Consider the following 9090-nt stretch of genomic DNA (forward strand, 5'->3'; position numbering starts at 1 on the left):
TGGCTTTGTATTAGAGGAGGATGCTAATGGGTGAACTGGGCAAAAGCTGCTCTGCTGCTGTGAACGTGGTGGCTGTGTCTGTATGGTGGCTTTTGGGCCAGACCTCCGCAGGGATGGGTGAAGAGCCCTGCTCAGGACCGAAGACTTGCAGCCCATGGGATGCTCATTGTGGTAAATGGCATAAAATTAATAATTTTCCTCGTGCCTGTTTCTCTGGAGTCTGCGAGTTCCCCAAGCTCACCCCAAGCAGGTGGCAGGCAGGTGAGGGCTCTGGTTCCTCGCTCCAGCCAAGGCGCTTTAGCAAACACGACCGTTCCCACAAGCGGCTCAGGCTTTAAATACCAGCGAGGGAAAGGGATTAAGGTAAAGCGTTCAGCTGGCCCCAGAACAAATATGTACAAGCTGGCCGTGGATACGGTTTCCTTGGGAAGGAGACAAAGGTTTCCAGCCAGCAGGAAGGGATGGAGTTCAGCCGCCAGCACAGGCTGGGAGAGGGGTTATGCCTGGGGTGGAGGGACAGAGGGGTGAAGACCCCCCCCCGCACCAGGGATGTGCTGGGGTGAATTCCAGACACCCGTCACCCCCCGTTTGTGGTGCTCCGAGCTCATTATCCAGGGTCTGGTTGGTTGTATTTCTAGTTCCCTCAAGATTAATTGGCAATTAAATGTTATATTCCTCCTTGCTTTGAGTAGGGGAAGTGACATTATTCATGGTTGTGCGTGTAGCTGAATTTGTCCGCGAGGGACACAGACTAGAAATAATTGCAGCAGATTCCAATTTTCTCTGCCATTTGAGCAGTTAAGCCTGTAGCCAAGGGGCACGGCAGGGAGGTGCCACCAGGCGAGTCATTAAGTGCCCTTTGTTTACTGCTAGTTAATAACAGCCTTCAATGAGAAATGGGTGCTCGGGAAAGGGCTCCCCGATTTTATTAAATGTAGGAGAAATGAATGTTACATGTTCTAGCTTTATGGAGACATGGGCTCTCAATGACAGGGGCTGGCAGAAGCTGTTCAGGCGTCCCCATGTCGGCCCATCCTATGGAGGGGGTCGATGCTGATGCCAGGTTGGAGCCGTGACGGTGCTGTGGGGTCTCTGAAATGGGCCCAGACACCGGCCCACCAGCTGGGTCTGCACAGCAGGTCAGCGTGGCATGGCTCCCTGGAAAACCTGGGCAATGGGAGAAAAAAACACAGTAGACATCAGGCAGATGGAGCCAGAAAGGCAGGTTTCCTCACCCCAACGAGAACGGGGGGTTTTCCTTCCAGCAGTGCAGCATGGTTGTGTGTAAATAACCTTGGTTTGACCAGCAGTGCTGGGATGTGCTTCTCCTCCAGCGTGGGAGATGCTTCTCCTTTGGTGATGGGAAATGCTTCTCCTCCAGCGTGGGAGATGCTCTTCTTCTGGTGGTGGGAGATGCTTTTCCTCCCTCCTCCTTAGCAACCAGTGAGTAGATTTAAGTTTTGGAAAAACGTAAATCTCAATGGACCTCAGTGTGCAGTGCGAGCAACTAGGAGGGTACCAGAATGTGCTTCTCATCCGCCCTGGGTGCGGGTGTCCAGGTACGGGGCACCCTGTGCAGGCACCCAAGGGACCTGGTGGCTGCAGCCTGGGCTCCTCTGCCAGGGGCCCCTGGTCAACACCTCCCAAAACAGCCTGGCAGGGAGGAGGCAAAGCCTAATCCCAGCAACAAGATATTAACCCTTATTAACTTTTTTGAAAACTCCCCAGAATACATCAAAGGCATATTTTTTCCGTGCAGAAGAAAGACCTTCAGCGGAGAGGATACTGGCCTTGGCCTTGAGGTGCTAAAAATGGGGAACACAAGGACAAAAATGAAGACACGGGGCTTTAGCCATGGCTGGAGGAGCAACTGTGCTCAGCCACGGGGGAGGGCTGGCCCTCACCCTCTGGGGGTCCTGCCTGGATTTGGTTTCCCTCGGTGCTGGAAGAGAGGAGGGCTCAGTGCTGCTGCCGAGCCCCGTTGTCCGGCCTCATCTTTGTGTTAGAAAAAAGGCAGAAAAAGCAAAGACCCCGTAGATGAGTCAGAGTTGTCTGCTCAAGCCCGATTGCTCCTTGCAGGGCTGGCTGGGCTGCAGGAGGCTCTGGATACGGTGTGTTTAAAGTGGTTTTGGATTTTGGAGAGGAAGCTGGGGGTCATTCAATGGCTCATTTCAGCAGAACTGGCTTTTTCTCCCCCTCTGTGCACTCAGGAGAAGGAAAGGGAAGGCAACGCAGGGGCGTAGGGAGAGTCCTGGCTGTGCCGCAGCTCTTCGGAAATGAGACTTTCTCTCTGTGGGATCCAGAGACTCTAAAAAAATGGCTAAGCCCCCTGAAACTCTTAGAGGGCACCAGCATTTTCCTCCCTCTGCTCTGTGATCCCCGGGCTGGATGCTGGGGGGGTGTGGATGGGAGCCGAGGGAGACGTGCCGGAGCAGCAGGGCTCACCCCTGGGAACTGCTGGGGGTTTTGTGCTTTTCTCCCAATTTCCCAGGCCGTGGCGGGGCCTGGCAGTGGGGCACAAGGCATACCTGGTGACCGTGGCTCCGGGGCTACCTGCCATGAAATGTGCCACTTCTGCCAGTGCTCATTCCCGGGGGCACCGTGGGGCCCCGAGCAGGAGCCTGGGATAATACTTGCTAAATTTGGCAGGGGCTCTGGGAGCATCCCCAAGGGCAGAGGTCACCCGCTCAATTCTCTGCTTCTGCTGGCTCAGCTCTACCCTCAACCTTTCCTTGTTTTTACAAAACCTGTTCCAGGAAGTTTATTTTTCCCCAGCATAAAAGTAAATGCTTAGGTCTGTATGGCAGAAGCTTAAATGAAATTTAAAGTGACTTCCCCGCCAACTTAAAAAAACAACCAAAAAAAGTGAGGGTTTTCAGTTTCTAATGTGCTGACTTAGCCTGGATTTTAAAAGCCCTGCTTTAAGCTATTTCTTTAGCCTAAAATTTGGCATAGACTTGAACGCTGGAGCGTGTGTTCAAATGAAGTGTTAGGATTATATAAAAAAAATTGTTAATAGGAAAAAATAACAGTAAAAGCATTAAATGAAAATCAGGTCAATTCTGCAGGGACCCTCTCTGAAGAGCTGAAAAATTAAGTGCTTATTACAGCTTCCCTTGCCCAAGACCAAGTTCCAAGGAGGAATCACGAGCTCAGCCAAGGTTTTCAGACCTGAGCTTGACCCCGCACACGTCCGCGCCGAGGGGAGCCGTCGGAGCGGGGCACGGAGAAAGGATGAGCCCTCAGCAGCTCCCATGGACTTCATTTTACTGAAATGATTTGGAAACCCGGCGTCCTGTGGTGGGGTCTTGGGGCAGGTCAGCAGAGGGGTGGCAGCGGTGCCTCCAGCCAAGGGTGGTGGCTCCTCTCCACCCTCCAACGAGCCCGTCCCCGCTGTTACTCCGCAGCAGGCTCCTACCTTTGCAGATAACGTGGGGATACAAAGAGAAATAACTCCTGGCAGGAGACCCGTTGGCCTTATTTATGCCTGTGTCCTGCTCTGGGTACTGCAGGTACAGGAATTTCTGTGCTGACCCCTTGGAAAGGGATCAGAGAAGAGCTAAAACCATCACCTCTGCTCCTGGAAAGCGACCTTCCAGGGAGAGGCTCCAGAAGCGTGGCCTTTACAGCTCTTTCAAGGGAAGGCAGGAGGCAACTTGGTTGCGATCCATAAATAGCTTTCTAGGAAGAGGGTTGCGATAAGCGGAGGGCTCATGGACAGAAGGGAGCCCAACAAGGCACAGCGGCCACGGGCTAAAAATACGGGGCCCTCGGTGGGGGTCTGCCCCGGGAGCATCGCCCCCGACTGACCCTGCCAAGTGCCGGTGACGTTCCCGTCCATCCGTGGGGTATTTTAATCTGAGTTCTTCTAAACACCGTGGGGTTTCCACTGCGGTTACGCTTGCTGCATGCCATGCAGTGAATAAATCACCCTCCTGCCTGCCCCCTCTCCGACTCCGTGTCCCTTCCAAAACCAGCAACCCAAACCACCACGAGTTTATGAACCCCCCGGGAAGCAGAGGGCAGGCAGGAGGGGGTTACCCAGCCCTTCTGCCCCAGTGAAGGGTAAAGGATTGCCAAATCCTGCTCGAGGGGAGAGATGCTGAGAGGGGTGTGCTCAGCCCGAGCTTGGCTGGTGCACCCAGTATTGTCATCGCCAGCCATTGGGGCAGGAGGAGGGGGTTCTCTGGGCTTTTCTCTCTCATCAGCCACCCCAGAGGTGTTTCAGCATCCCTGCTCGAGACATCCCTGTCCTGCAGCACGGGACTATGTGTATTCATGTCCCGATGCGAAAGGGCTCTGGAGGTTCAGGAGATGCCATGTGGAGCCGCAGGGATGCTCCCAGGGGATACCATCCCTCAGACCCCGACGGAGCATCGCACGAGGGAACTGTTCTCTTTTCCCCACCAGCTCCGGTGCTGCCACGTGCTGTGGCTGCTCTCACAGCAGGTTTGGGTCGGGCACTGCTCCTGTCCCGTCCCTCTCTGGGCTTCCCAGCAATTCCTCATCTGCTCTGCTCAACCAGCAGGAAGAACCCGTGTCATTCCTCAGCATCCAGGGGGCTGGACCAAACCCCCAGCCTGGGAGCGTGGTGTGGGGCTGGGATGCCAGTCCATCGGAGCCGGCGGTGCCAGCGGCTTCTGTGTCAAACGCTTTCTTTGGGGCACAGAGACACTGTTGCCCGGCAGAAAGAGCTGTCGCTCAAGAGGAAGAGAGGAAATACCTCGACCGAAATAGAAAATTAATTTTAGATCAGTATTGTGACCTCCTTGCTGCTGGGCTGGCGGGGGGTGAGGGCTGTGATTGAAATCCCGAACGGGGGGAAAAGTCTCTGCATCTGCTGCGTCCTGCGCGGGGACGGCTCCTCCCGTGGGAATGGGGGCAGCAGCCGTTCCCTCGGCAAAGCCTTTTGTTCGCAGAGGGGAGATGGTGAGGGGCAATGCTCAGCCAGCTCCCCTGCCTCGGGCCCGGTGTTTCCCCAGCAGAAAAAGTGTCCTCAGGAAGAGAAAAGCCCGTTTTCTCGCCCCGTTTCTGTGTCGGCTCAGTGTGGTCCCCGGTGAAGGGTGCCCGGGGAGAGGCAGGGTGGGGGGAACAGGGGGTGCCGGCCCCAGGGAGCATCGACTCTGCCCTTTTTCAGAGAAGAACTGTCATTTATTTTAATCACTTGTAGGGGAGGTAAAATTAGACAGAGCCCCTGTGATTTAAATTAGTCTTCCACAGCGGGGTGAGATGCTGGAGGCTCAGTGAGGCACACGTGTGTTTTGATACCAAGTAGAAAAGGAGGAAATTAACAACGTAAGCAAAGCAACTCTGTGTGCCTATAAATGATGTGTATTTGGTGATGGGTCTCTGCTGCTGTAATGAAGCCGAGCTCCCCCCTGTTTGAGCCCAGTCCGGCTGGGGATGGAGCTGGGAGCTGCTGGGGCAGTGGTTCCCAAAACAAAGCCCGTCCCTGAAGCAGCGTCGATGTCCTGGGGCTTGTGAGACACCTGCAGGAAGCGACCCAGACGACGCGGGTTCTCAGAATAATCTAAACACAATGCAAAGAAAAAGGAATTCTTGCCTTTCTGCCGCCTTCTGCTGGGGCTGTGGGGAAGGTCTGGGGACTGGGAGATGTCATTGTGGGGGGGTTGTCATCTCTCCTGGGCCTCCAGCACAGACTCTCCTCCTTGGGGAGAGAGCTCCAGGCTCAGCCCCGCTCCCCCAGATGGTTTCTCCCCCCTGGGAAGGTGCTGCAGAGCTGCAGATGAGCAGAGGTGTTATCTCTGCCGGCAATTAGGAATAAGGTGGATGCTGGGTACCCGGGGCAGGGGGGGCACTGCCTTTGCTGGGGTCTGTCTTTGTCTCCTGCCAATTTTTGCAAAACCCTCGCATCAAATGCTGTCCCTTCCCTCTCGCCTCCCCTCCAGGCTTCGTCTGCGAGCGCGACCGCCTGACCTTCGGCTTCTGCCAGACCCTGCGGGTCCTGGGGAGGTGCCACCTCCCCACCGTCCACCTCCAGTGCTGCCGAAGCTGCCGCCAGCACGGGCACGATGTGGCACCCGGCCGGGACCGCGGGGACGAGCGGGTCTCCAGGAGGTGACAGGACCGTCCCCAAGAAGCGCCAGGACCCGCGGGGGCTCCCGGAGCTGGGTGACGGCCAGGACTTGCGGCTCTGCCTCGTCCCGCGGCGGCGCCGGCCGGTGCTCTTTACAAAACACGGGGAAAGGCTTGATTTCTTTTATTTGTGCTACACTATAACGGTGCTCAAACCATCGGTCTGAAAAATAAGGTCTGGCGTGGGCTGGGGATGCGGGTCCCGCTGGTCCCGCAGGAGATGCTGGGGCAGCCGGGACCCTCCATCGGGGAACATTTTGGGGAAGGGATACCAAAAGCAGCAATAATTCGGGGGAGACCTCTCAGAAACGCTTATGGTGCTATCATTTGACATTTTCAGCCTCTTGATGGTGTTGGCAGGCCAGCACGAAACTCTTGACTTTTATTATTATTTTTATGTCTACGAAGGGAGCATCCAGCATTCCAGCAGTACAGCCGACCATTCGGGTTAGGGTTTGGTTTTTTTCCTTAAGGGACTTGAAGCTGGTAACCCATTTCTGTAAGTTTCATTAAAATGTTTACACACTGAAGCTAAATAGCCATAATTTAAGAAATGGAGACGGGGCAGAGGAGTAAAAGAGTCAGGTTGGGGACCCCACGATGGCTTTCAGCTGTGCCAACCCCACACTGGGGCCGGGGTGTCCCTCTGGGAAGGGCTGAGCGGAGCCAGTGCCCAAGCTGGGGGAGCGGGAGCAGCAGGAATTGCTGTGAGCGTGGCCGGGCCCCGGGCCCCGTGGCTCCCACACTGAGGGGATTCCTGGTGGACACTGGGGCTGGAGAAGCTTGCGGCGCAGTGTGGGAATCACCTCAGTGTGGGCATCCCATCCAGTTTTTAGCCACGTAACAAGCCAGGCCTCCTGCAGGCACATGGATAGTGTTATAGTAACCATCCCACACACCTTGCCCGAATATCTGCAGTATTTGCTTTCAGGGAGGCACCTACAGCGTGGGAATGGACTGCACCAGTAAATGAAAATCTCTGGGGAATTGGGGCAGTTCTGGGCCTGGTCCTTTCGCTCCTGGCTCTGAACACCCCGAGGGCAGGAGCAGCTTTAAGCCCCGGGACCCCCGGAGCACATGAGAGCAGAGCTCCCCGCGTCCCCTCCCTCCAGCAGAGCTGGGTATTTACTGTTTGTTATTATCCCTGTGTTCACTCGCTCCCTGTAACCAAAGAACTAACCACAAATGCCTTTTCTCCTTCTTTTAAAGATGCTTTTATTAACGTGTCGACACAAGAAGGATGTTACTGCAGAAATAACTGCTTGCAGGAGTGTGCAAAGGGAAGCAGGAAAGTAATTGTGAACCAAACGATGTTTGAAATAGAAAGATGCTTTTCCCTGGGGTATCAGGATGTTTTGCCAGGAAAGCAAGGGGGTTTTTTGCTGGGTTAATTAGAGCAGAGTAGGAAAGAGAAAAGCAGGAATCCATCAGCCCCACACCGCAGAGACCCCCGAGCTCCACAGCCCTTCAGCAGCAGGACCCCCAGCACCGGGGGGATGCACTGCTCACCCCGGGAACAGGTGGGGGGATTCGAGCAGAGGCCCCATCAGAGCCCCCCCTGAGCCCCAGCTCTGCCCAGCGCAGACGGGAGAGGAGCCCGGGGTCACTGGGGATACAGGATGCTGGTGACCAGGATGCGTTCACTTTGTCATTCTAAGATCCTTTTGGTTCATTACTCCAGAAAGCCCCCATTGAAGGCCAGCGCTGCGGAGCTCCCATGCTTCATTGGGCACACAGCAAAGGGGGGGATTCCCACCCATTGTGAGCCGAGGCAGTGGGGGGGTCCATGTCCCTCTGACCTTTGGCCGCTCGGTTTTACTTGGCCTGTTTGAAAAACACTCGTTTTCCCCGCTGAGCTGTCAGGGGCTGCAGGGAATTTTGTTCTTGCAGCCCGGTCACCTCCCAGCACGGGCTGGACACCTGCACTGGGCTAATGGGAGCTGCGGGCTGGTTTTTTAGGAAGGAGAGCACATTTATACAAATCCAGGCAAGCTTAACTACAACAGCAACTGATACCAGAGCACGTCTTCTATTTCAAATGAGTGGTTCTTAAAATTTTATGTCATGGACAACTTCTTTGGGTGCGTGGCATGGACTGTGCCTTCCTCTGCAGGCAGCTCAGGCTGGCTGGGACCTGCTGGCCCCTGGAATTTGTTTTTATGTTCAAGAGCATTTTCAAGGAAATAAGTGGCTTATCCAGCAGGAGAAAGCAGATAATTTAGTGCTGTCCCGTGCCTCCCTCTTTGGCCTTCGCACGCAAACGCCTCTCGCCTCTTTGCCTTCTCTCCCCCCACGCTGCAGGACTGGGAAAAGACTCCACATGCACTTTCCCCAGGAGCCAAATCTTTGGGAAACGTTCAGCTGCACTGGAGCTGGGAAACTGTCCCTTCCCATTCAAGTGGCTTCATCCCCAGGGACTTCGGAGGGGAGAGGCAGGAGGGACGCAGACAGATCCTGCTGCCCCCCAGCAGCCATGGCTTTTTGGCCAAAAGTTGCGAAGTTCTGCCTTAAAATGGTTCCAGTGGGATGAGCAAATCTCAGGTGCAGGTGCTGCAGGGGGTCCTGAGCTTGGGGCCCCAGTCAGTGCCCAAGGAAGATCCGGGAGCATCCCTCCGCGGGGATCCTCAGGCTGGCTCTTGGTCCCAGGGCACCCGCCTCCTCTGCTGCTTTACACCCTGAACCCCAAGTGTTCCAGCAGCTCATGAAGGAGGGAAGAGCCGAGGGGAAGGGGAAGACAAAATTCTGAATAATGGGAAAAGTCAAAAATGTAGAAAGTTAAAAACAGCAAATTTATTTAGTCAAATAAAGCTTCGCAAAGACGAGGAACCACCTTTCCAAAACTTTCCTAAGGGTTGCACTCAGCTTCTAGATTTCAGATTTATCCACTCCACCTCTTCCCAAAGCGATCCGATGCCCAGGCTGCCTTGGAAGCCGGGCTGAGTTGTTTTGGTAAATAAATAGAGACACGGTCCATCCTTCCCCCCCTGCTTCCCC

General features: G+C 55.0%; 1 protein-coding gene across 1 annotated transcript in view; it reads left to right on the forward strand.

The window, feature by feature from the left end:
• ADAMTS7 (ADAM metallopeptidase with thrombospondin type 1 motif 7) overlaps positions 1-6626 on the forward strand; it is a 45428-nt gene extending 38802 nt beyond the window's left edge. Inside the window, exon 24 of the mRNA XM_014952687.1 lies at positions 5910-6626. Within this exon, the coding sequence (XP_014808173.1) occupies positions 5910-6082 (173 nt within the window). The 3' untranslated portion in view covers positions 6083-6626. The remainder of the gene's footprint in view (positions 1-5909) is intronic.
• The last annotated feature ends 2464 nt before the right edge of the window (positions 6627-9090 follow it).

The sequence above is a fragment of the Calidris pugnax genome, unplaced genomic scaffold, assembly GCF_001431845.1.
Source record: "Calidris pugnax isolate Ruff unplaced genomic scaffold, ASM143184v1 scaffold187, whole genome shotgun sequence".
Taxonomy (NCBI): domain Eukaryota; kingdom Metazoa; phylum Chordata; class Aves; order Charadriiformes; family Scolopacidae; genus Calidris; species Calidris pugnax.